Raw genomic sequence first — 26,148 nt, 5'->3', positions numbered from 1 at the left:
CACTTGAGATTAGTGTTATCTGAAGTGCTGGTCTGCACTGTTTGCCACTGATCTGCAATGCCATGAGTACAGAAGGTACACTTGAACATTTAGAAACTTTTCAAGCAGTCTGACATTGTTGTGTAATACTGTATTACAAGAGTTCCATCCTGACATCTAGGGAAAACAATGTTTCCTCATAGCTAGGTTAGGAAGTCACTGCTGAATATATTATAATTCACATATCCATCCTACTCTTGCTGGACGTGGACTATACTGAAGAGTGCTGCTATGAACATGTACACACTTTCTTACATGTCATTTGGTACGCTGGGTCATATACATAAGACACACTTTAGGAGGTTCCACAAAACAGTGTTTCAAAGTGTTTAGACCAGCTTACACTTCTATCAGTGTGCTCTACAGCTGTGCCAACACTTGGTATTGTCAGCCTTTTAAATTTGCCATTCAGTGGATGTACAGAGGTTTTATTATGCATTTTCCCAATGACTGATAATGTTGAACACATTTTTTTCTTATATCTGTAAGTCATTTGTATAGCTCTTTTATGAGGTGCCTGTTCAAGTCTTTTGCATATTTTTCCATTGGGTTGATTGACACTCTGTAGAATTTCTTTAAAGCATTCTAGGTAGAGTACCTATTGCATATATGTATTACAAATGTAATTTCCCATTTGGTAGCTTGTTTTTTTACCTTCTTCTCTTGATGAACTCATTTTAATGAAAGCCCATTTGTCAATTTTTCCTTTATGGCTTGATCTTTATTTTGTACTGTTTTAAAAATCTTTCGTATTTAAGAATTGTTTGATTTATTTAAAATAGAGTCATGAAGATAATCTTCTGCTTTCTTCCAAAAGCTTTTATTACTTTACCTTTTACATTTTAAAATCTCTTACCCATCACAAATTAATTTTTTCTGTATGGTATAAGGTAGAGATTTAAATTTATTTAGTTTTGGCTGTGCTGCATCTTTGCTGCTACATGCAGGCTTTCGCTAGTTACAATGAGCAGGGGCTGCTCTCTAGTTGTGGTGTGTGGGCTTCTCATTGCAGTGGCTTCTCTTGTTGCGAGCATGGCCTCTAGGCATACCACAGGCTGAATAGTTGTGGCTTGTTGGCTCCAGAGTGTGGGATCAGGAGTTGTGGCCCATGGCTTAGTTGCCCCGTGGCATGTGGAATCTTGCTAGACCAGGGATCAAACCTGTGTCCCCTGCACTGGCAAGCAGATTCTTAACCACTGGACTACCAGGGAAGTCCCTAAATTCATTTTTAATTGATTAAAAAACCTACCTTTTCCCACTGCACTTCAATGTTACCTGTATCATAACTCAGTTGACTATATATGTATACGCTTGTTTCTAGACTTTTTAGTCTATTATTAGTCTATGGCTCAATAAATATTTGTTGAATAAGAGCTATCATTTAAGATGTCTTACTTAACAAAGGTTAGAGTGGACATGATTTCCTACTATCGGTTATTCTGCTGGGTGACCACATAAATAAACTCTTTGATCTTCACTGTCCTTCATTTGTCAAATGAGATTAATATTCCTCCTGTCTTATATAGATGCTTGAAGGATTAAATATAATTGCTCTTTACAAAACAGTATACAAACAACTTATAAACTGTCGTTTACTTCTTCAAGAGCTTAGATTTGACATCTTTAGGGCATCAATATTTTTTCCTCTGTAATCCTACTATCTCCAAAGATTGATAAGGGAAAAAAATCCCTAAGACAAAGAGAGGAGGAAGAAAGAGAAAAGCAAGCAAGCTTGTTGGGATAGCAGAAATCAAAATGAGATAACACTAAAAGAGAGGTAGAAACTCATGAAACTCTTTGGAATCTTTTTTTGGTGGGGGGACCTTTTTATATAGACTTTGCTTCCTATTTATAGGTTCCACTACTGTACCATTGCTTTTTCCTCCTATGCAATCTGTGTAATATTTTCATTTTTGTTTGGTAAAGGTATCAATATCTTCATACCTTTTCATTGAAAGCTTTAACTGATCTAATCAAGGCCTGAGAAAAAGTCTGAAAGGAGAATACTTCACACCAGTGGGTCCTAAACAGGCTATGTTATCCCAGGGTAGTTCTACTTAGTTCAAGAAGGTTTAGGAAACTGGTCCTATGAAAATTAAATTTCAATTCTACAAAAGTGAAACATAAATACACATGCACACACAAACGTACACATGTACTCTTACCTGGAAATATAGCTATACCCCGGGTAGTATTTCACCCTATGTTTTACCCAGGCTATTTTTCAGTTATCTGTCCTTCTAAATTAGCATTATGTTCAAAGATCTCTGTCTCCTTATAGGCAAAGATTAAGTATTCTACCTTCACATCTTTTACAGCTAACATGGTCCTGGGCATAAAGTAATAAATGTTTTTTTGAATTGACTTACAAAGGGAAATATAAATGCTATAAAATAGTGTGCTGTATCTTCAAAAAAGCTAGAATCTGCTCTCTAAACAATGTTATTAAATGTTTTAGGTTTCTAGAAAAATTTTTTAATAGTTTTGAAATTTTAATTTTCTTTCCTCCTTGTCATTTTGGGCTATTTCTCTTATATATTTCTGTTTATGCAGATTACACAAACTGCATCACATTTTATTTTTCATAAAACAAATACTCACTAAACATTTATTCTGTGCTACGTATATTGCTTAGCAAAAAGACTAAGACAGTGAGGTCAGATAGACCTCCAAAGATCTAGAATACATGGCATTTGTAGCATCTGTGTATTCTGAGGTAATTCTTTACTTTCAAACATACAGAAAGTGTAGAGAAGAACAGTAAATAATATGACAAAACAGTTACGTATCCATCTGTTCACATGTCTGATTTTCCTACTGTACTGTTAGTTCTCTGAGGGCAAAGATGCTTTATAATGCATATTGTGTACCTAATACAAAACTCTGCATATGTTGGGGACAAAATAAATGTTTGTTGAAAAAATGATTCAGTTAAAAGAGAGAAGCTTTATTTTTAATTAAATAATGTCATGTACTTTCTTCACATTCCTTCAAAGTCTCTAAAATAATTATGGAATCAAGCTCTTCTGTTACAATGTGACATTCCAATTGACTCCTAAAGATACTCACTCTCTTATCTCACTCAAACATCCTTTAATACTCAGATACTTGTACTACTTCTCTGTTTGTACTTGGTTGTCTGGCTCTAACATGTGTGCTTTTCCTTGTATTTTTTCATTATATTGCATAGATACCTAGGAAACACTGCAGAAAGGAACATATGTTAAAAGTAAGGGATCTCTAGAATAACATGCTTTCCTCGATGAGCCAAGAGATTTAGCAAAGTGTTAAAACAGGAAGAAGACAGGATCATTTCCATGAACTTTTCTAGAATTGACTTTGGGTCCTATAAAAGGAATCATTTGACCATTTGACCTTTTAAAATACACTACTATCAGGAAAGGGAGAGAAAGAGACAGGGAGGAAGGTAGGGAGACAGACAGACACCACATGTAGAAATAAGGCTAGCTACATTTCCTAATGAATGGAAAAGAATCTCCAAATTCTACTAATGGCATTGGCTTCCAGACAGGAATTTAACATTGAGGCATGAATCTAAAATGAACAAATTCCACTAATTTGCTAAACCTCAAGAAAAATTTAATTTTCTGTTTTTGTGAATTGTAAATGAACAGTCATAAAAAATACCTACTAGAACAGTTAAAACCAAAACCAAACATATTTTTTGTGACAACTGAGTTGTAAAATAGGTAAAGATTTTAAAAAGTGAAATGCCCAGGTTTTGAAAGGTATAAACTAGTCCTGTTCTTCTGAAGGTCAATATTTGGTAATACATATACATTTAAATACGTATGACACATACAAAAAACCCTAAAGTTTTGAAAAATCCTTTGGTGTAGGAATTTCAGGAATTTATCTACAAAGACTTTGTAAGAAAATTCACTGTATTACTATTTAAAATAGCAAACAATTGCAAAAAACCCAAATTCTTACACATAGGGCATTTGTTAAAGGTTGATGGATCCTTATGAAGGAATACTTTTAAGTATTTTTACACATATACTTATGAGTGTTCTTTCATAAGGGCTTCCCTGGTGGCTCAGCTGGTAAAGAATCCTCCTGTAATGCAGGAGACCTGGGTTCAATCCCTGGGTTGGGAACATCCCCTGGAGAAGGGAAAGGCTACCCACTTCAGTATTCTGGCCTGGAGAATTCCATGAACTGTATAGTCCACGGGGTCACAAAGAGTCGGACATGACTGAGCAACTTTCACTTTTGTTCTTTCATAAAGATTTATTATCTTTAACAAACATGAGAAGAAAGTGGTTATTAAAATTTATTTTTTTTGGATGCAGAACTCTATATCCCAAATGAAATCTAGTTACAGCCTAAATTTAAAGAAATAACAATAGCAACAGCAACAATCAAAGGTGCTTTTTTTAAAGAAAGGGTGGGAACCTGAAACACTGTCCACTCAACCTCAGAGGTCACTCCTAGGAACTTTATGGCTTCAAGGAACACATCATGTAATCTACTACTCTTCAAGAACATTTATTGTGGAAAAGAAAAAAAGCAAGATGATAAAATGACTGCATTTTTGTAAAAAAAAAATATATATATATATGTTTATATATTATACAACAAAGAATGGTTAGAAAGATATACAGCAAAATGCAAATAAGGCTTATCTCTGAGTGGTAGATTTACAGATAATTTGTACTTTCTTCTTGCTCATGTTTTTTCCCTTAGATCTCTGCAGTATTATTTAGCAAGAATTCCCTTTCAGAATAAGGAAAATATTATTTTTAAATCTGTATTTTAAAGTTGGATTCTTCCATACAGTCAGCTTTCCATATCCCTTTATTTCAGTTGGTATTTTAAAGTGTTAACAATTCTTTAGATGATTGCTCACCTGGAGAAAGATGTCTTTAATCTGACAATCAAGTAGATATTAAAATTCAGGTAAATGAACTCTTCCTGACAAGAGGAAGAGTTTCTCTGCACCCTTACTATAGATTTTCTTTATGCCAAGTTGTCATGGGTAGCCTGCCAGGCTCCTCTGTTCATGGAATTCTCCAGGCAAGAATACTGGAATGGGTTGCCAGTAATACATCCTCCTCCAGAGGATCTTCCTGACCCAGCAATCAAACCTAGGTCTCCTGCATTACAGGCAGATTCTTTACTGTCTGAGCCACCAGGGAAGCCCAACTCAGTTTGGATGATCCCAATTTTGTTGGCCACATCCAGAGCATCACAGTCAAGTTGTAGACACCTCAATAAAAAGTACTCTATACTCTGATTTCTGTGTCTCTTCACATGCTGTTCAATCTTGGAGAAAGGTTTCCTCCCCTCATTCTTTAGAAGGCCGAATCATTCTCAGTCTTCAGATCTCAGGAGAGACTTTCAGAGGTCTTCTCTAACTGTAGTAAATATTCTTCATCATTGTACTGTTTCTTTCCTAGCACTTAACACAATTCAAATTACATATTTGTTTACTAATTATCTGTCTCACCAATAGAACTGAAGTTTGAAGAGACTATCTGTACTCTTCACCAATATATTTCACAACGCCTGGGTAATACCTGGCAATTGTTCATAAATATTTGTTGACTGACTAAATGCTTGCTAAAATTTGAATTTAGAGACTTATGGAGACTCAAATGGTTTAAACTAACCTTTCCCACGCATGTGTGCATGAGTATGAAGTTGCTTCAGTTGTGTCCAACTCTTTGCAACCTATGGACTGTAGCCCACTAGTAGTCCAATTCTCCAGGCAAGAATACTAGAGTGGGTCTCCATGCCCTCCTCCAGGGGATCTTCCTGACCCAGGTATCAAATCTGGGTCTCTTAAGTCTCCTGAATTGGCAGGTGGGTTCTTCACCACTAGCGCCACCTGGGAAGCCCAACCTTTTCCATAGTCAAGACTCTGTTGTCAATACTGTTTACAACTTCTGATAACTTCAAAATAGCCCAGAGGCATATTAACTAGGTACATTTTACACAGGTTGTATCAAGAGATCCATGACTCACAGGGGTTTGTTGAGATGTCCACTTCAGGACTACTGATCCTTTATCATGTATCTTTTGAAAAATAAACATTCTATAATACAGAGTAAGCATTTGGCACTTCAACATTTTCGAAAGCCTCTTCCAGCCCTGCTATTAATTATAACTGAAGCACACTAATTAGGGCCAATTTCAGTATACTGTTATTTATTACACATCATTCCATACATATGCTGATGTGCAGCCGCTGAACTATAAATCCTTTCTGTCAGGAATCTGAAAGGGTCTGAGCTACTATTTTGGACACAATTTAAAAAACAGGGGCTCCAACAATGGCAAACCAACAGTCTCAGAAAGGCTCTTGCAACTAAATGGAGAACTTAAAAACACCAAAGCAAACAGTGTAAGAAAAATAACCATAGAAGGTACCAAATAAGCATAGAGACATAACATTTTAAATACTTCCAAATATTTGGTTTCAAAGCACAAATGGAGCATGTGGGCTTTCTGCATCTTTTTCTGCCAAGTCCCAGGAAAAACTAACCATACTACAGTCATCTAAAACAGCTGTTAGGACTGATCTTCAAATATTTGGTTTCAAAATATAGACCTATTTGCACTTTAAAACTCAGATGCCTGCATACTGCTACTATAGCACCACACTGAGATAATCCTTTCAAAGTAAGGTGCTGGCAAAAACAGATCTTTATTCATGGTGAGAACTGCCTCAAATGGACACGGGAAAATGTTAACTTAAGTCTTAAAGTCAACTGTCAAAAAAGATAATTTGCTCTGGCACCAAAACACTTCTTTTCTTTCTTTTTTTAAGAAAGAGACTAAATTTTATGAGTTACTTAAGGTTAAAGAGAGAGGGTAAATGTGAAATGTTAAGATTGTAGAAGCAAGGGAAAAGGTTTGTCCTCTTCACTGAAAATTGTTGACTTTCTTAAACTAATCTTCTCATTTAGCATATTGTTCTTGTGGTACTCAAATATAAACTATCGAATCTGCCTCACTTTGGGTTGCTGGATGGTCCAAGCCACAGAAAAGGATCTTAGTCTAGAAATAAATCAAGTGGTTTAAAATAACCTTCCCATATTCTGGTGTAATTATACTGGTTTTCTAGGACTGTGTATCAGCATATATCCTAGCTGTATCCTACACTTCTGATAGAGTAACACATCAGGAGACTGGTATGACAGGTGATAAACACAGTGTCTTTTACTCTTCTGAGCAGACATCCATTCTGACTGACTGATTTCAACTGGCCTAAATATCTTAATGTTTCTTTAAAATAGCAGGCAATGAACATGCCTATACCTTTATGAATCACTGTTTTGTTTCCCATCAACTCTTATAATAATTTAAACCTTGTTTCTGAAAGAGGCTCTTAAAAAAAAAAAAGACACATGATAGTACAACTCAGAAAAGGAACTATACTTGGCATCTTACAAAACAGCAGTCCATCTTCACCCTATTCTTCTGATAAGTGTCACACAGATGGAAAGAATAAGAGTTATAAATGGTTAAGAAATGTATCCTGACTCATATAACTGATTAATGAGGGAATTGGAAACTTCCTCCATTTCCCTGTTTAGCATTCCTTTGTTTCAGGCAGCTCCCAAATCAATGAAATTCCAAGCAGATGAGAATACTCTTCCTGACCTTACCTCTTTATGCACCTTCCAACTGTCTACCGTCACATTGAAGAGAGCTTTAAGGGCCTCAATAGCACAGTCTGTCTCCTGAGGTGAGAGAGGAGGTCCATTATGGTCTATGGCCGATTCATATTCATCGGTCCACTTGATGCTAAAGGCACTTTCCAAGATCTGGGTTAGCAGCGGTAGTCCTTGGAGCTCATAGCGCAATTGTGACCTGATGTCGGTGTGCAAAAGTGACAGGACGAAGAGCAAGCGCAAGTCAAAGCACTTAATGTCACTGATAAACTTTCGGTCCTTGCACTTTCTGAGGAGGTTACAGAGCTTTGCAGCAAGGTTAAGTTCCAGACTGAGCTGCTGTGCCATCTGACTGTTGAACACTATGTTACAAAGACATTTTAATGACTCCACAATAACTGGGAACTCTGACACCTTCTCCAAAGAATCATCCGACTCATTTAGCTTGGCTAGTCGCAGCAGTATCTGCATATTTTCCTTGGTTGTTACAGGAACTAAAACCTTTTTGTCTCTGGAGAGAATGCGGAGAACTTCCAGGCAGGACACTTGACATGTTGTTGGGATGTCCTTTAAAAGGACTTTAAATATGCCTTCACAGAGTTTCTGAAAAACAAGAATGAGTATGAAAAATATGGTTATTTGGCTTAAGTGATTTAAAATGGACTGTTTCTCTATCAGTGTATTAAATTGCAGTTCAAGATCTGGTTAGAAAAGATTTTTACTTTTTTAGTCACAGAATGTTAGAACTGAAAGAGATCTTATATTTGGTGCACTTCTTTCACTTTACAGATTTGGAAATTGAGGGCCAGAAAGGTTAAGCTACTTGTATGAGGCCAGAATGAATTAGTAGGGTAGCAACAGTTAGAGTATGGGTTTCCTAACTTCCAGCCTAATATTCTTAGTTTAAAAGAGAATTAGTGACTTTATACAGATGAGTTACAAATATCTTATATAAGTTTGTTCTTAAGAATTTTTAATATCAGACTACATATACTATGAGGATGGAAGGTAAGCATCTGAATCATAGCTATTCCCCTCCTGGAAATAAAAATTAATGCCTTGAGAACTGGTTCACATTTGGCCACAAGTATAGGCTCTTACAAAAAGACTTAAAGAAGCCTTCATTTATGCCTAGTTTCAGCCTTGATAATGTTTTCTCAGTTTATAGTACTATGGGCAGTAGTCCCATGTTATATAAACCTTAGAACTCTCTTTAGCTAATATGTAATAACATTTAATTATCAAATGACCCCAGAGAAGATCTTTTGCTGACAACACTGCTAACAATTATTCCAAGTACTGGGTTCCAAAGAGGGCTCAGCTAGCATATATGATTCCTTTCAGTCAATTGCAAAAAGGTGCCCCTCTCCACACTAACTGCAGAAAGTGTTCCTACTGGGTGGTCAAATTACAAAAAAAGCCCTCTTCCTCCATGCAGCCCTGTGCCAGGACATATGGCTTGGGAAGCTCAGACTGTGGGCAGGATCTTAGCTTTCCTTTTCTCTTGGAGTAGGGCACAGATTACACAAATATACTTGTAGTCCTGGTTCCAAATCTTGCTACCACTATCTCAGAAACAATTCTTTCAGTTCAATTCAGTTCAGTTCAGTTGCTCAGTCGTGTCCGACTCTTTGCGACCCCATGAATTGCAGCACGCCAGGCCTCCCTGTCCATCACCAACTCCCGGAGTTCACTCAGACTCATGTCCATCGAGTCAGTGATGCCATCCAACCATCTCATCCTCTGTCGTCCCCTTCTCCTCCTGCCCCCAATCCCTCCCAGCATCAGAGTCTTTTCCAATAAGTCAGCTCTTCGCATGAGGTGGCCAAAGTACTGGAGTTTCAGCTTTATTTGGAACCAAAGTGTACTCTACCTTGAATTTTTTGAAAAGGTTTTTTCTGTCATTGCCAAATTTAAGAACCACTGATAATTCTCTTAAAAGTCAATGTCCAGTTTTCTTCTCCATAAACTGCAGATCTGGGTCTCTGAACCTCAAACCTTGTATGAGGAGCAGCAAGTATAACCATTCCACTGCCAACCATTTCTATACCCATTACATTTTATAAAAACAAAAGCAACAACTATGACCAATACAAGGTTTTACAAAGTTTCTATTACTGTCATCGGACTTTAACTGAAAGAGGCTATCTGTGGGTCAAGAATTATGATCTTGGCAGAAATTTTAGGCCATGTGCATCTTCTCAGCACATCTGAGTCAAACAGCTATGGAAACGTCAATTTTAAATGTACTATGTTCTCTAGATGGAGGTGGAAAAGAAATTAACCAAGCAAGCTAAAAAAAACTTCACTACATTGTTAACTCTATCCCTTAACATACCTGATCAACTAGAAGGGACTTCCACTTAATATTTTAATATCATCATGAAAGCATTTTTTTTGTGAATGCTGTTTTGGGATAGAGGAAAGTATAATATGCCCATTATTAAAAATATATAAAATAGGAAAATTTCTCCAATTTCAGATTTTTCACATCCAAGACAAAGAAAAAAATATCTTTTACACAGTTTCCTATGTGCTATATTCCTGGGTGGTGGAGTTAAATAACCTTTGCTCCCATATAATTTTAACCAAGAAGGAATTATCTACATTCCTATTTAAGAAATACATAATAAATAAGGTATTATAAAATATTATATACGTGAATTTGGAGTTCTACATATCTAGCAAAACACAGAAATCTTTAGTTCTTTTCTTTCTAAACCAAAAACAACAATAAAATCTTCCCCCCGCCGCCCCCCCCCCCCCGTGCGCCCCCTCCCCCACTCCAAGTCTGTGGGTAGGAATGACTTCTTTCTTCCTCCACTGTCAGATTCAAGAAAGAAAAAGAGCAAAGTATGAATACAAATAGCCAAGGCTATAAACCAAATGGACTGTTAAAACTCTGGGACATAAGAAGGCTACATAAAAGAGATCAGAGAGGTCTACAAAATTTAGAGTTAAAAACTGCCTCACCTGAAGGCTTGCAGGAAATCCACAACCGAGACTGTTTCAAGCATAGTTTTCAATCAGTTGTTTTTAGACATGTCATTTCTCATCACAGACTTGCCTCACATGACAAGTGTTAGGTAGCTTTCTGTTATAATGTCTCTTGAAAAGGAATACCACTTCTTGGACAATGAACCCCTCCCTTTTTTGTATTAAAATATAAGAAGTGATATTTAACAGACACATTCATTGCTCTACTCAATACAATCATTTCTATTTAGAGAATATTATAAAGAAAAATTAAACCATGTACCGCATTTGGATGAATCAGAAGTTTTTCTTTGCATTTGAACAAGCAAGAACACTGAAGAGGTAGCAATCCTTATGATTCCCCCATCTGTTGAGTGCATGCACGACTTCTGTTTCAAAAGTACTCATTTCTTTATTTTGCCTTAATGGTATTTTCCTGTGCTATAACTATTTTTTTTCAGTTGATTTTACTCCTTCAAAAACATGCCTTGCTCTCTTCAAATGCTTTCCATAGCTCCCTGTTGCCCACAGAATGCAGCTGAAATAAGCTCAGTGTCCCCTTTCCTATATCTCTGTCACACACATACACCCTCCCTTTTCTTTCCTTTCCAAGTGCTCCAAACAGACTCCCAGTCCCCTGACAATATGTCCTGAACCTTCTCCCACCATTACCTCAGCATGGCCTACCCTGTCCCCATTTCCACCAGCCAGGACCCCACTCATTTCCTAAGGTTTAATTTGAAGACTGAAGGGTCTAAAAGATTCCCCAGCTGCTCCCTCTGCTCTCCTATACAGCACTTAGTTTCAACAAGCATGTAGTTCCTTGGAGAGTGAGATGGATGTTGGGGCATCTCACTCCTTTCATCTGTATCCCACTGGCAGGCCCAGGTGTGCTGTAGCTGTTTTTAAATGCAAGATACCCACATACTCCCAAAGATTATCTGCTTTAAAGTTTACTACCTGACTCTCCAACCCCTTCCAAAGAATAATTCCTTTGTATTCCTCCACCACCAGCCATCTCTCACTATCAAGTCTTCTCTTCCTCTTTTTGCAAGTATAATAAATCATCATTACATAACATTTTAAGTACAAACTTTTTATTAACTTTCTAGGTATTTATTTATACAAACTTGTTATCATGGTTCAACTGATATATTTTTTAATCTGAAAACTATTTTGGTATCTTAGATAACCATGAAACACATAATTTTTTTCCATTAAAATTGATGGAAATATCTTCTGCTTTAAAATCTTTTCACTAAGAGGTAAGGTTTTCAGGAATGAACTAAAGTCATAAAGCAAAGCTTAGGTATGCTCATAAAGTATAATTACTTCAGAGAGGCTGACAAAAAGCCCTTTTAAAACGCTCATTAGGTTGCAGTGCGCGTGCTCAGTCGTGTCAGATTCTTTGCAACCCCATGAACTGTAGCCTACTGTGCATGGTATTATCCCAGCAAGAACACTGAAGTGGCTTGCCATTTCCTTCTCCAGGGGATGTTCCCAACCCAGGGATTGAACCCACATCTCCTGTATTGGCAGGTGGATTCTTTACCACTGAGCCATCTGGGAACCCCCACTAGCTTAGTAGCCATGGCTATTTCTATAAAGTTAGACTGCAAGACCCAGCAGCAGAGACTGAAGATTGAGATTCTCAATGTTGATACCAGGTTTTGTCAAAAAATTTTTGATAGCTTGCTCCCAAATGGAAACCCAAGAGTATACTATAGTAATGGTTTTCAGCATGCATCATAATCTCTTAAAGAATTATTTGTTGTTGTTGTTGTTAATTTTATTGAAGTAGAGTTGATTTACAGTCTTGTGTTAATATCTACAGTACAGCAAAGTGATTCAATTATACATATATACGTATATATTCTTTTGCATATTCTCTTCCGTATCACAGGATACTGACTATAGGACTCTGTGCCATATAACAGGGCCTTGTTGTTTATCCATCCATATATAACAGTTTGTCCCAAACTCTCAGTCCTTCGCTTTCCTACTCACCCTCCTCCATGGCGAACCATAAGTCTGTTCTCTATGTCTGAGTCTGTTTGTTTCATAGATGTGTTCACTTGTGTCGTATTTTAGATTCCACATATAAGTGATATCATATGGTATTTGTCATTCTCTTTTGGACTTATTTCACTTAGTATCATAATCTCTAGGTGAGGGTTGTTGAAACACAGATTGAATCAGAGTTTCTGATTTAATTGGTCTGGAATGAGGCCAGAATTGGGACTCTTAACAAGTTCCCAGTTGATGCTGTTGCTGTCAGTTCATGAGCCACATTCTAGGAACGAATGAACTACAACTAACAATGGACTGATATAACTTGGATGTTGGGGACCAGGGGTTAACTGAGAGTAACTGACCAGATAAGCACAGAAAAGTAGGCAGAGCTGAAAGCCATTAGCACAAACACCGTAACTTCTCAACTGTCCTAAAGACGTATCAGGGTGGCAGGAATAGGGATGGTATGTCATTATCTGGTCACATTACTTTTCGTAAACGTTAAAAATCACTTGAGGTGTAAAGTGTATTACTTGTTTAAGATCAGTGGTCCTAGGCCTGAAACTTGTTCAACTTATCATAGACTCCAGAACTAGAACAGTGCTGTGATTAAGGGCAGGGGTTCTGGATTTAAATTTGTGTTTAAAGGCTGACTACTGTCTTCTAATGGTGTGATCTTGGAAAGTTACTAAATGCAATCACGTATGTAGAGTACTTAGAACAGTGCTTGGAAAGCATTAAGTGTTCAGTACTGGTTATCATTTATATACTGTTATAAGGTAAAGATCTCAAATCCTCAGCTTAGCATTTATGATCCTCCAACCTGCATTTTGAGTCTTCTCTTTCATACTGCTCCCCTATCAAACCCTCCTCTCTAATTATATTTATTTCATGTAGAGTTTTTTTTTTTTTTTTTGCTTTCTTGCCATCTTCCTTTTATATGCATCCAGTCCTTCTCCTTCTTTGACTATTTAAGTTTTATCCATTCTCCAAAACTAAGCTTAAAATTAACTTTTGATATAAAGTTTTTCCTTACTACTTCAGCCCCCAACGTTCTTCCTCTCCAAGTAATGCCCATACCAAAATTTGTAGCAATCATTGGTTGCTAAAATCCTGGTTTTTTTTATGAGTTTGCCTTAGCTACTAAAAGCTCTCTGAAGGTAGAAAGGACATCATTCTTTTATGAGAGAAGAAAATGTACTATAGAGGCTTTTAAATCAGAAAAACCTGGATTTAACAGCCAGCTTTACCACTATGATTCAGACATTTTTTTTTTTTACTTCTGTGAGCCTCACTTTCTCATTTGTAAAATGGGAATAATATCACTTATATCTCAGAGGGGTGTTGTGAGTCTCTGGGACATAACAAGCACTTTATTAGATTTTCTTCTTCCTCTATATCGTGCATCAAGACTCTTCTTCCAGCTCCAGAATGGTAAGCTTTTCACTATTAATCTGTAAAACCAGGATTAGCTTTAACTTCAATTATGAAACAAGCAAAACAGGCTATGACATGTATATGAGCATTCAAATAATGAATCCATCATGATTTATATGCTGTCCTAAAAGCTGATTTCTAAAAATATTTGTAAAAGAGAAAAGTGAAGTTTTATATATACAAAGAAAATGTCTTTGCTTATAATATAGACATCATAGTTAGTCTATTAAACTCTGGCAACCCCAAAGAGGTAGCAAGAAAATACTTTTTGAGACAAATATTACTACTCAAAAGTGTCTGCAGATTGGTGCCAGTTCACAAACTGTTTGTTATCAGACCATCCCTGGTAGCTCAGCTGGTAAAGAATCCACCTGCAATGCAGGAGACCCCGGTTTGACTCCTGGGTTGAGAAGTTCTGCTGGAGAAAGGACAGGCTATCCACTCCAGTATTCTTAGACTTCCCTGGTGGCTCAGACAGTACAGAATCTGCCCGCAATGAGGAAGACCTGGGTTTGATTCCTGGGTTGGGACAATCTCCTGGAGGAGGGCATGGCAACCCACTCCAGTATTCTTGCCTGGAGATCCTCATGGACAGAGGAACGTGGTGGGCTACAGTCCATGGGGTCACAGAGTCAGACACAACTGAGTTTGACTAAGCACATAAAAAGTTGAGAATATGTATTCAGAAACCGTTATAGTGATTTGACTTTGCTATCCAAGAATGTAATTATTTCTTTAATGATTCATTTTTATTGTACTTTCAAAACTACTGGTCTATTACAAATTAGAGGAAAATTAAGAAACAAATAAGCAAAAAACTTGGTCCTTCATCACAAATAATGTGAAGGCACCGCTCTAAAGAATGCATTTTATCCCATATTTTCTTCAAATATATAATGAAGGCAGTAAAATTAACTCAGATCCCAGAGTAATGAGGAAATACTATAATGCCTCATAAACAGACTTTGTTTTTGTTGCTCAGTCACTAAATCATGCCCAACTCTTTTACAACCCCATAGACTGTAGCCCGCCAGGCTCCTCTCTCTGTCCATGGAATTTTCCAGCTAAGAATACTAGAGTGGGTTGCCATTTCCTTCTTCAGGGGATCTTCTAGACCCAGGGGCTGAACCCATGTTTTCTCCTTGGCAGGTCGATTCTTTACCACTGAGCCACCAGGGAACTTATTAAGGCTTTAATTATTAGGCACTGTGGTAAAAAGTGATAGATGTCCATCAAAATCCATCCTCCCTTTTTAAACAGTAAGAGAACTGTGGCAAGTTTCATGGCTGCCTGGTTACACTACACTCCTCAGCTCTTCTTCATGGCCATATGACTGAACTCTTGCCAATGGAATGTATGAGGACATGTTTTCAGGTTTGGGTCATTACAATAGTGGGCATGCCTTCTCCCCTTTCTTGTCCCCTTCTGCAGCCCAGAACCTGGAAGTGGCAGCCCAGTATAGGCTAAGCCAATGTTCAATGGCAAAGATATGACTTGACAAACCTGTAAAGAAGCTAGGTCACTGAATCAACACATGGAGCAGAGCTACTCACCTGCATGCTTGATCACTTATGAACCGTTATTTGGAAAGGTAATAAATGCCCATATTCCTTAAATCACTTCTTCATTGGGGGTCTCTTTGTTGCAACAACTTGGCTTTAGATTTAAATAAGAATGTACCTTTGAAATACGATGTCCCAATGAAGCCCCATATAGAACCTCTTATACCATCATTCCGTAAATAACATAAGTGATATTGTACCTCCCTGGTGGCTCAGATGGTAAAGAATCTGCCTTTAATTCAGGAGTGTGGGCTTGATCCCTGGGTTGGGAAGATCCCTTGGAGAAGGGAATGGCTACCCACTCCAGTATTCTTGCCTGGACAGAGGAGCCTGGTGGGCTATAGTCCATGTGGTCACAAAGAGTCAGACATGACTGAGCAATTAACACTTCCAATGACTAAGCAACTACTCTATATCTAATACCAAGACTCAGACCAACTTGGCCTGGTTGTGCCGTGGTTGGTTTGTATATTCATTTGTTCATCTATTTATCCATTCATTAACAATTCGCCAAATGTCTGTTTACTAAATTCAAGATAAAATGGGAATGATAGTATCTACTTCATAGGGGTATTAGGGGAATTAAATAAGATAATATGTATATGCTGCCTTAGAATAAAATACTCAACAAATGTTATTTACCACTATAACTATAATGTATATGCCATAATAGAGAATTTGAGTTGCCAAGTCAGAGAGACTTCACTTTGCTATTTTATTACCTGTGAGATCTGGGCAAGTTATTTGTTTTTTTCTGAGCATAAGGTTCATTACATGTGAAATGGGGATATACCCTATATATTACAGTGCTGCTTATTAAATGAGAGGATGGTACGCAGTAAGAGACAAAGTTGTACATTTCTAAGAACAAGACCTCTAAAAATGGGCCAATGACTGAACAACCAAATCAAAAATGAAATGGCAGTGAACAGAGAAAGTGAACACTACAAAAGACAAGGACTAAACTAATGTCTGTTTTATTTATAAGAAACAGGAAAATGCAATAACTTTCCAGTTCAACTTGGAAAGAGGGGCAGAGTACACACACAGCAGAGGCAGTGAGTTCAACTTGGCAGTAACCCTATGATAACTACAGGCCAGAAAACAGTCGAAGAGCCAAACAAAATGAGTATAATTTCCAGAATCAGAATATTAAGAGTTATAAAGGGCTATAATGACTACTTAATATCAATAAACACTAGCAGTGCAAAAGGTTCTATTAAAAAAATGGGTTTTGTTAAAGAATAAATCTGGGAAATTTATAAGGCTTATTAAAATATTAAAGATTCTCAGATGAACTATGGAAAAGAAACATGTTTTTTAAGCAGATACTTCCTTTATTTATTTGACCATAGAATCCTTTTAGAAAATAATACTTAATAATATATTCAGGATTGTGTGTGTGTGCTCAGTCATGTCCAACTCTTTGAGACCCTCTGGACTGAAGCCCACCAGGCTCCTCTGTCCATGGGATTCTCCAGGTAAGAACAATGGAGTGGGTGACCATGCCCTTCTCCAGGGGATCTTCCCAACCCAAGAATGGAACCTGTATCTCCTGCATTGCAGGTGGATTCTTTACCCACTGAGCCAATCAGGAAGCCCATACTCAGGATCAGGGGATTTATTTTATAGATAATGAAAGCTGACTCTCAAGGAAGCTAAACGATTTGCTTAAGCAGCACAGAAAGCTATAACAGAAAAGGGGACTGATTATTATTTGACTCTCAGTCCTACTCTCTTTTCATTCTACTGGTATCTGGTGACAAAATAAATAAAAATGAGTGTTACAACATTCAAAGCAATTCTGGGATAAGCTAGGTCTGTGAAAGGAATTACTGAGGACTGATTTCTTTTCCCTCCTTAAACAGACAAGTCCTTAAACATGGCTGTTATTATTTACTGTTTTTGGTCTTCTATTGTGTGTTGAAATACCTATCCATTCTCCTTAATAGAATTAAATACTTTCTCTTTAGTAAGAGTGGATTCCCCATGCCACCCCCACCTTCTTGTCCATTATGTCTGCAATGTTAGCCACATGCTTGATTTATGCTCTCACTGTAATCAACCAGTGTTCCTATAGTGATGGGATAGGACCCTGCTCTTAAAATAGGCACATTCATCTGGGAGATTTGGCATAGTGCCAGAGATACTTAAAGTCACAGGACAATCCTTGTGCATCCTCCTTAACTACTGTTTTACTAAAAGATTTATCAAGGGTGCAAGTAGGGAAGTGTTTCTACATGAAAATAAACAAATACGTTACAACTCACAATACAAAAAGTCACATGAATTTTTAAGATAAAAATTCAAATGGGAAACGAGTTTGTAGCTAAGGCAAAGTCCCTTGAATGATGCCTCCCTGGCTTCTCAGGTTATGCCTACACTCTTCTCTGATGGATGTCACTGGATATATATTCCACAGAGATCTAATTTTAGTTCTTAACTGGAGCTGAAGGTCAGCCACCTAAATCTGATAGTTCTAAACTTTTGTCCTCTGTGCACAGCAATGTGTGCACAGTGTGTGTGTGTGCATGCACGTGCGCGTACACAGATGCACATGCACAAGACAGAAAGAGATGTATTAAATTCTAAAATAAGCTTATTATAATCAATAGTTGGAACAATGCTGTCACTGCCAGAAGACAGACCTATTAAAAAATAGTATTTTACAGAAACATTAAACAATTAATGACTTACTGCCAGGATTCTACACTGTGCTTCTAAGAAAGGTTAGAGAGGATTCTGGAGGTCAAATTTGAAATCTCTTTATAAAAAGCAAAAGATGAGATTTTCTAAATAAATGCCCATGAAGCTGGTTTCAATTACATTTAGTTTAATATGGTATGATACCTATACACTTTGGGTTTTGTTTTTTTTTCCTACTTTTACTATGGGAGGCAATAGTAATTATCACTTTTTAGTTAATGGATACTGTCCTTGTGAATGAAGTTTTTATCTCACTTCCTTAATTTCACCTTTAGCTCCCCTTCTTGCACATGTACTTGTTTTTTTCATTAATACAATCCTTCTGGCTATGTTCTATATCATGGTGATCCTGCCAAAAGACTGAGAGTTCATAGTAACAACAATTATGTAAGTTTGGCTCAAGTTTCTTTGCTAATTAGCAATCCTGAGAAAGACATGATGCATCATCAAGAGTTCATTAACAGATGGGAAAAATAGCTTAGGTGTAAATGAAAACTTAAAAACCAATCAGCTGCCTTTCCCTTTTTGACTGAGGGCAGAAATGGGCATGTCAAAACTTTTAATTTCTCTTCAATACAGTACCAGCCAACTCTGGTTTTCTTGCTACTTAAGCAAGAGTCTTTATTTTTCAGAAAATGCTCTTCTTCACTACCTACACAAAACATATTTTAGTATTTTAAGTTAATATACTGACAAATACAGGAGCATTATCATTTGTTGCATTTTAGTTTGCCAAATAAGGGAACATAATCACATTTAATCTTTACTGAGTTCTCAGCCAAGTCATAGTTTGATTATGTAAAAGCACACTAACAAAGCTGGAAGATGTACATTCCGTCACAACATATACTCTATATCTTGGTGGCTGGTACAGATTCTCATCCTATGGATCTCTACAGCTTATTGTCTTTTTCAGTATATCAAAGTGTTACCTATATAAAGTTTCTCTGGAATTTCTTTGTCTCCTGTGTCATCTACTCCACAAGGCTCACCTCTTCACTCTGAAATACTCTAAATCCCTAGATGTCAGCTCTAGTTACCCAGGCCTCTATAGAAGATAATCAGGGGCTCTGATGGTAAGTTGAAGTTATGGACTAAATATTTGTATTCCCATTAAATTCATATGTTGATGTTCTAACCCCAGTGTGATGGTACTTGGAGATGGGGCTTTGAGAAGGTTATTAAGGTTAGATGGGGTCATGAAGGAGAGGACTTGGTCTTATGCGAATAGTATCCTTTTTACAAGAGACACCAGAGGGCTGGCTCACTCATTCCCCACTCGCTTCCTTCTCTGCACAAAGAGGAGGTCAAATGAGTACACAGTCAGAGAGCAGGTGACTATCAGCCAAGAGAAGAGGTCTCAGAAGGAAATCTACCTTACCAGCACCTTGATCTTTGATTTCTAGCCTCCAAAACTGTGAGGCATAAATTTGTTTTGCTTATGCAACCCAGTTTTTGGTATTTTGTCATGGTAGCACGAGCAGACTAAGACAGCCGAGAATAAGGACAAGAGTAAAGTTGTTTCAATGAGACAGCTGTGATGTTAGAGGTCTTTAAAGGCACAAGAACACACGAGTGGTGTAGCAGAAAAAAAGCACAGAAACATTTTGGGTTTTTTCTAATTCCTAGTTCTATTATTTTTTGAATTTGGATCTGGAGCAATTTATTTATTCTACCTGAAGCTAAATTTCATCATGTGTAAGATATAAATGTATCTATTTCACAAAGTTATTATGAAAAATCTATATTATTAATATTATATATTATTTAACATGAACAGCATCTGAGACAATGTATTGTAAGGAGTAAGAAATCTCACAGGTTATTTATTAGGAAACAGTACAACTGAAGTAAGGAAAGCACCTAGGTTTAAACACTAGCTTATAGCTATATGATCTTAGCAAATTTTTTTGTCACTGTGCCTAATTTCCTCATCTCTATAAAGAGGAATAACATCTAGGGCTTATAAATATTAAATGAGATGATTATATTTGAAAATCTCTAGCACAGTGCTTGGGATAGAATAGAGACTTATGCACATTACCTCATAAAGATGGCCAGATGAACGAGCAGATCAAGTAATATTAATAGGCACACTCTGCACAAGCACAATAGGGCTAGGAAATTTTTATCTGTATTTTCCATTTAATACCAAAGCCACTTGAAAAGGTAAGTGCTGATGTTATAACATGGCAATTTTGTATTAGTTTTATAGATTCTGTAGTATCCATTTAGAATCTATGGAGTTCATTGCTGAGCACTTGCGCACACAGGCCTGATAACAGGCATGTAACTTAAAATGCTCTCAATTTAAAATTCAAGTACATGCAAACTACTCAAGAGAAATAAATACTAACCAAGCGACAAAAGGTTGAGTTGGGGTTAGGGAGCTATAAAAGCACATAACTCAAGTTACTTATAATACTATGGAGACTGAACATATGTAAAATGAATAAGGACTGTAAATGTATTTCAATGCATAGCAATTTAAGTTGTGTATTAAAGATTAAAGGAATAAACTACATATTGAGAATTTAGCTAGAAAAAGCTTCTTGATAACTATGAATGCTAGGTAATAAGTAGGGGAAAAAATGAAAGAGATGGAGCAGGGGAAAGAAGGTAGAAGACAAGCTAAGTGATGGACAAAGGCAGAGGCAGAGAGGGATAAAGCAGGAGGATCAATTAAAGCAGATGTAGAGTTCATACAAGTAAAAGCTCTCTAACAAAGTTATCTAACAGCAAAGTGGCTGCTGTGGAGATCCCATTACTGAAAGTATTCAGTCAGATTCTGGTTGATTACCCTCAGCACAAGAGACCTTAGAAGGAATCACTGTCCTGGAAGATATCCTGGGTCCCTTACTATACTGTAAGTTCCTGAGGAGTCACCCTGCAATGACAGTCACTGAAGGCAGGAAAGAAGGCAGAGGACCTAGTTTGAGTCCCAGATCCTTCACTCATTTTTCATAACCTCAAGTAAGTCAACCACTCAGTTTTTCATCTATAAATGGGGAACTGGAAATGTCTGTTCAGCCTGGAACTCTTTCAGGTCCTAAGAGTTTTCAATCAGCCGAAGATGTACATGTTATACCCTTTCCTTAGTACATGGCCAAACTGTGTAAGGAACAGCTAATTGCTAAGATGAAAAAAAATCAAAACCCTATATTTTAGGCAAAATAATAATCGTAAAAGACACGTGCAGCATGCCTATGGGTCAAGTACTGTACTGCTTATGGGAGGGCTGACACTAGTTACCCTACCCAGTCATACTGTAAATCCTGGGCTTCTGTTTTCTGTCAATGGTTTTATTTAACTCAGTGTCAAAGTTTTGTTTATGCTCTGCAACAACTCTCAAATTCTGGAGAGAGTTGGAGCCTACAATCAGAAAACAGAATCAATTCATAAGCTATACCACAGGTCAACTCAATTATTAATGAGTGGCAGTATGGTGCAGCACAAGGGCTGTGGACCACACTGCATAGGCTTAAATCATGTCCTCCCACTTCACAAGTTTAGGCAAGTAATTTACTTCACTAGTTTAAGCAAGTAATTTCTTTGTGTGCCTTAGTTTCCTCATCTGTAAAATAAGTAAGAAAACAGTACCTCATTTATTAGCTTTGTTATTAGGATTAAAGATGTTAATATTCATATAGTGCTTGGAATGATGGGCATGTACTATTTAATAACAGCTTTATCAATACATAATTTATATATCATAAATTTACCCTGTTAAAGTATACAGCTCATTGATTTTTAGGATATTCACACTTGTGCAACCATCATCACTGTTTAATTTTAAAACATTTTCATCACCCTCAAAAAAACCCCAATACCCATTAGCAGTAACTCCCCATTCCCCTCTCTCCCTAGCCCCTGGGAAACAAATGATCTACTTTCTGTTATTACAGATCTGCCTATATTAGAAATTTCATATGAGTGGAATTGTACATTATGTGGCCTTTTATGTCTTCCTTCTTTCACTTAGCATAATATGCTCAAGGTTCATCCATGTTATAAGCACTTACAACAGTTACTTTTATTCTTTTTTATGGATAAGTAATATTCTATTGTATGGCTATAATACATTCCATTTATCCATTCACAAAATGATAGACATTTGGTTTGGTTCCATTTTTTGGCTGTTATGAATAATACTGCTGTGGATATTCAAGTACACAGTTTCCTGTGGACACATATCTTCATTTCTTTTTTGTAGATACCTAGGAGTGCAACTCGGAGAAGGCAATGGCACCCCACTCCAGTACTCTTGCCTGGAGAATCCCATGGATGGAGGGGCCTGGTGGGCTGCAGTCCATGGGGTCGCGAAGAGTCGGACACGACCAAGCGACTTCACTTTCCCTTTTCACTTTCATGCATTGGAGAAGGAAATGGCAACCCACTCCAGTGTCCTTGCCTGGAGAATCCCAGGGACGGGGGAGCCTGGTGGGCTGCCGTCTATGGGGTGGCACAGAGTCGGACACAACTGATGCGACTTAGCAGCAGCAGCAGCAGGAGTGCAACTGTTGGGTCATATAGTAACTCTGTTTAATTCTTTGAGGAACTCTTAGATTATTTTCCAAAGTGGCCACATCATTTTATATGCAGTAATCTATCAGTAATGTATGAGCATTCTGATTTCTTCACATCCCTGTCAACATTTACTATCTGACTTTTTTGATTTTAGCCATACTAGTGAGTATAAACTGGTATTTCATTATAGTTTTGATTTTCATTTCCTTGATGGTTAATGATGTTAAGCATCACATGTTGATTGGCTATGTGTATATCTTCTTTGGAAAAATGTATATTCAGATCCTTTGCCCACTTTAAAATTCAATTATCTTTTTATTACTGAGTTCTTTATATACCCTAGATACAAGTCTCTTATCAGACATACAATTTGCAAATACTATCTTCCATTCTGTGGGTTTTCTTTTCACTTTCTTGATAGTATAAGCACAAAAGTTAACTTTGATGAAGTCTAATTTATTGGTTTTTCTTTGGTTGCTTGTGTTTTTGGTGTCCTATCTAAGAATCCACTCCCAAATGCAGGCCATGAGGACTTACCCTATGTTCCTGTAAGAGTTTTATGGTTTTAGATCTTACATTTGGGTCTGATCTATCTTGAGTTAAATTTTGCACATGGTGTGAAGTAAAGGTTCAATGCATTCTTTTAAATGTAGCTAAGTTTCTCAGTGCCATTTGTTAAAATATTATTCTTTCTCCACTGAATGGCTTGTCACCCTTGCCAAAAATCTGTTGATCACAGACACACTGGTTATTTCTGGACTCTCAATACTATTCCACTGATCTAAATCTATATATGCAGGGTTTTTTTTCCAGTAAATACATACAACAAGATCCACAGTTGGTTGAAACTGCAGATGCAGAACTGTGGATATGAAAGACCAACTATAAAGTTACACATGGGTTTTTGACTGCTCAGGGAATTGGCACCCTAAACCTTGAGTTGCTTAAAGGTCAACCATATGTATGTTTATCTATCTTTGTGTCAGTACTCACTGTCTTGATTACTGTTGCCTTGTAATAAGTTTTGATGTTGGGAGTTGTAAGTTCTCCAGGTCTGTTCCTTTCAAGATTGTTTTGGCTCTTCTGCATCCCCGGCAATTCCATATGAATCTCAGAACTGGCTTGTCAATTTGTACAAAGAAGCCACCCAGAATTCTAAGAGGTATCTCATTAAACCTACAGATCAAAATGAGAAGTAGTGCCATCTGAGCATAAGTCTTCCAATCTATGAACATGGGATGTTTTCTCATTTCTTTACATCTTCTTTAATTTCTTTTTCAGTTCAGTTCAGTCACTCAGTTGTGTCCGACTCTTTGCGACTCCATGAATCGCAGCATGCCAGGCCTCCCTGTCCATCACCAACTCCCAGAGTCTACCCAAACCCATGTCCGTTGAGTCAGTGATGCCATCCAGCCATCTCATCCTGTCGTCCCCTTCTCCCCCTGCCCCCAATCCGCCCCAGCATCAGGGTCTTTTCCAATGAGTCAACTCTTTGCATGAGGTGGCCAAAGTATTGGAGTTACAGCTTCAATATCAGTCCTTCCAATGAACACCCAGGGCTGATCTCCTTTAGGATGGACTGGTTGGATCTTCTTGCAGTCCAAGGGACTCTCAAGAGTCTTCTCCAACACCACAGTTCAAAAGAATCAATTCTTCAGCGCTCAGCTTTCTTCACCGTCCAACTCTCTGCGTTTGGCTGTGGTGGGTCTTCATTGCTACACTGGCTTTTCTCTAGCTGTGGGGAGCAGGGCCCATTCTCCAGCTGTGATGCATAGGCCTCTCATTGTGTTGGTTTCTCTTGGTGTGGAGCATGGGCTCTAGGGCATTCAGGTCTCAGTACTTGCAGTGTGCAGGGCTCAGCAGTTGTGGCTCCTGGGCTCCAGAGCACAGGCTCAGTAGTTGTGGTATACAGGCTTAGTTGCTCCACAGCATGTGGGATCTTCCCAGATCAGGGATCAAATCTGTGTCTCCTGCATTGATTAGCAGGCAGATTCTTTACCACTGAGCCATCAGGGAAGCCCTTAGATCTTCTTTAGTTTCTTTCAACAGCATTTTGTAGTCTTCTACAAAATGGAATTATTTTCTGAGTCATTTCCTTAGTTGCTGTTCTAGGACTTAAATATCTTATATATGTATATATCTAAACAGAATTAGCTTCAATTTACATTAATTCCAGTGAGGTGTAGAAACACTGCTTCTATATGATGTTGTCTCTTTCCCCTCTTTGGTGGCATTATTGTTATACATATCAAAAATGATTACTTGATATATAATTTTGTCTTTTGAAGTCACTGAGGAGAAAGGACAGCTGGTATATACTTACAGCTTTTGTTATTTTGGCCTTATTGGTTCTCTAGAACCAAATAGTGACTTTATTATCTAGAGTCACTTCCTTAGTGCAGTACAGCTTTGCTCTCATCAACCTTTGTGCTACTTCTGACAAATATATCATGTTTCTGTATGTTACTAGCTGAACAATATACTATAGACATATTGTTTTATACAACTGTTTTTAAGATCATTTGAAAGAATAGGAGAAGAAATATGCATTTATATTATCTTTTATAATTACATAATTACCTTTACTAGTTCTCTTTTGTTTCTTTGTGTGGATTTAAATCGCTGTTTGAGGTAACTTGCTATCTGTTTGAAGGACAGTACTTCTTGCAAGGTGGGTCTAGAACAAATTCATTTTTTCATTTATCTAAAAATGTTTTTATCTCCCTTGCAATGTTAAAAGATAGTTCTGTTGGATATAAGATTCTTGGTTGAGGTTTTTTCTTTGAGCTCTTTGAATACATTATTCCACAGCCACAGGCCTACATTTCTGATGAGGAGTCAGCTGTGTATCTCATTGAGACTGCTCTGTAAGTGATGATCCATTTTTCTTTTGCTACTTTCAAAATTTTCTCACTGTGTTTCCATTTTAGCATTTTTATTGTGATGTGTCTATGGATCTTTTGGAGGTTATTCTACTCAGACATTATTGAGCTTCCTGGATATGTAAATTGTTTCCAATAAGTTTAGGAAGTTTTTAGACATTTCTTCAAATATTTTTTCTTCCCTTTTCTCTCTCCTCTCCTCTGGTACTCCAATTATATGTATGTTGATATATTAACATCATCTCATATTTCTCTGAGGCACTCATTTTCATTATTCTTTTTTCTTTGTTCTTTACCTTGTATACACTATTGCTTTATCTTCATATTTGCTCATTCTTTCTTCTGACAGTTTGAACCCAACAT

The 26,148-nt window shown here is 37.3% G+C and overlaps 1 protein-coding gene across 9 annotated transcripts in view; it reads right to left on the bottom strand.

The window, feature by feature from the left end:
• The window catches only part of RIC8B (RIC8 guanine nucleotide exchange factor B), a 100,682-nt gene that overhangs the window by 57,106 nt on the left and 17,428 nt on the right, over positions 1–26,148 (bottom strand). For 7 of the 9 annotated variants that reach the window (XR_015164031.1, XR_015164033.1, XR_015164032.1 and 4 more), the window contains exon 3: positions 7,677–8,285. The exons of the other annotated variants lie outside the window; for them this stretch is intronic. Coding sequence is in view for 3 of the 7 variants with exons in the window: in XM_086401152.1 (XP_086257278.1) it covers positions 7,677–8,285 (609 nt within the window). In the remaining 4 variants the exon portion in view is untranslated. The remainder of the gene's footprint in view (positions 1–7,676; positions 8,286–26,148) is intronic. 9 annotated transcript variants of the gene reach the window in all.

The sequence above is a fragment of the Bos grunniens genome, chromosome 5, assembly GCF_055505025.1.
Source record: "Bos grunniens cultivar Pamir isolate PY7600 chromosome 5, Bosgru_T2T1.0, whole genome shotgun sequence".
NCBI lineage: Eukaryota > Metazoa > Chordata > Mammalia > Artiodactyla > Bovidae > Bos > Bos grunniens.
The sequence above is the reverse complement of the archived record's forward strand: the minus strand, read 5'-3'. Positions and strand labels throughout refer to the sequence as shown.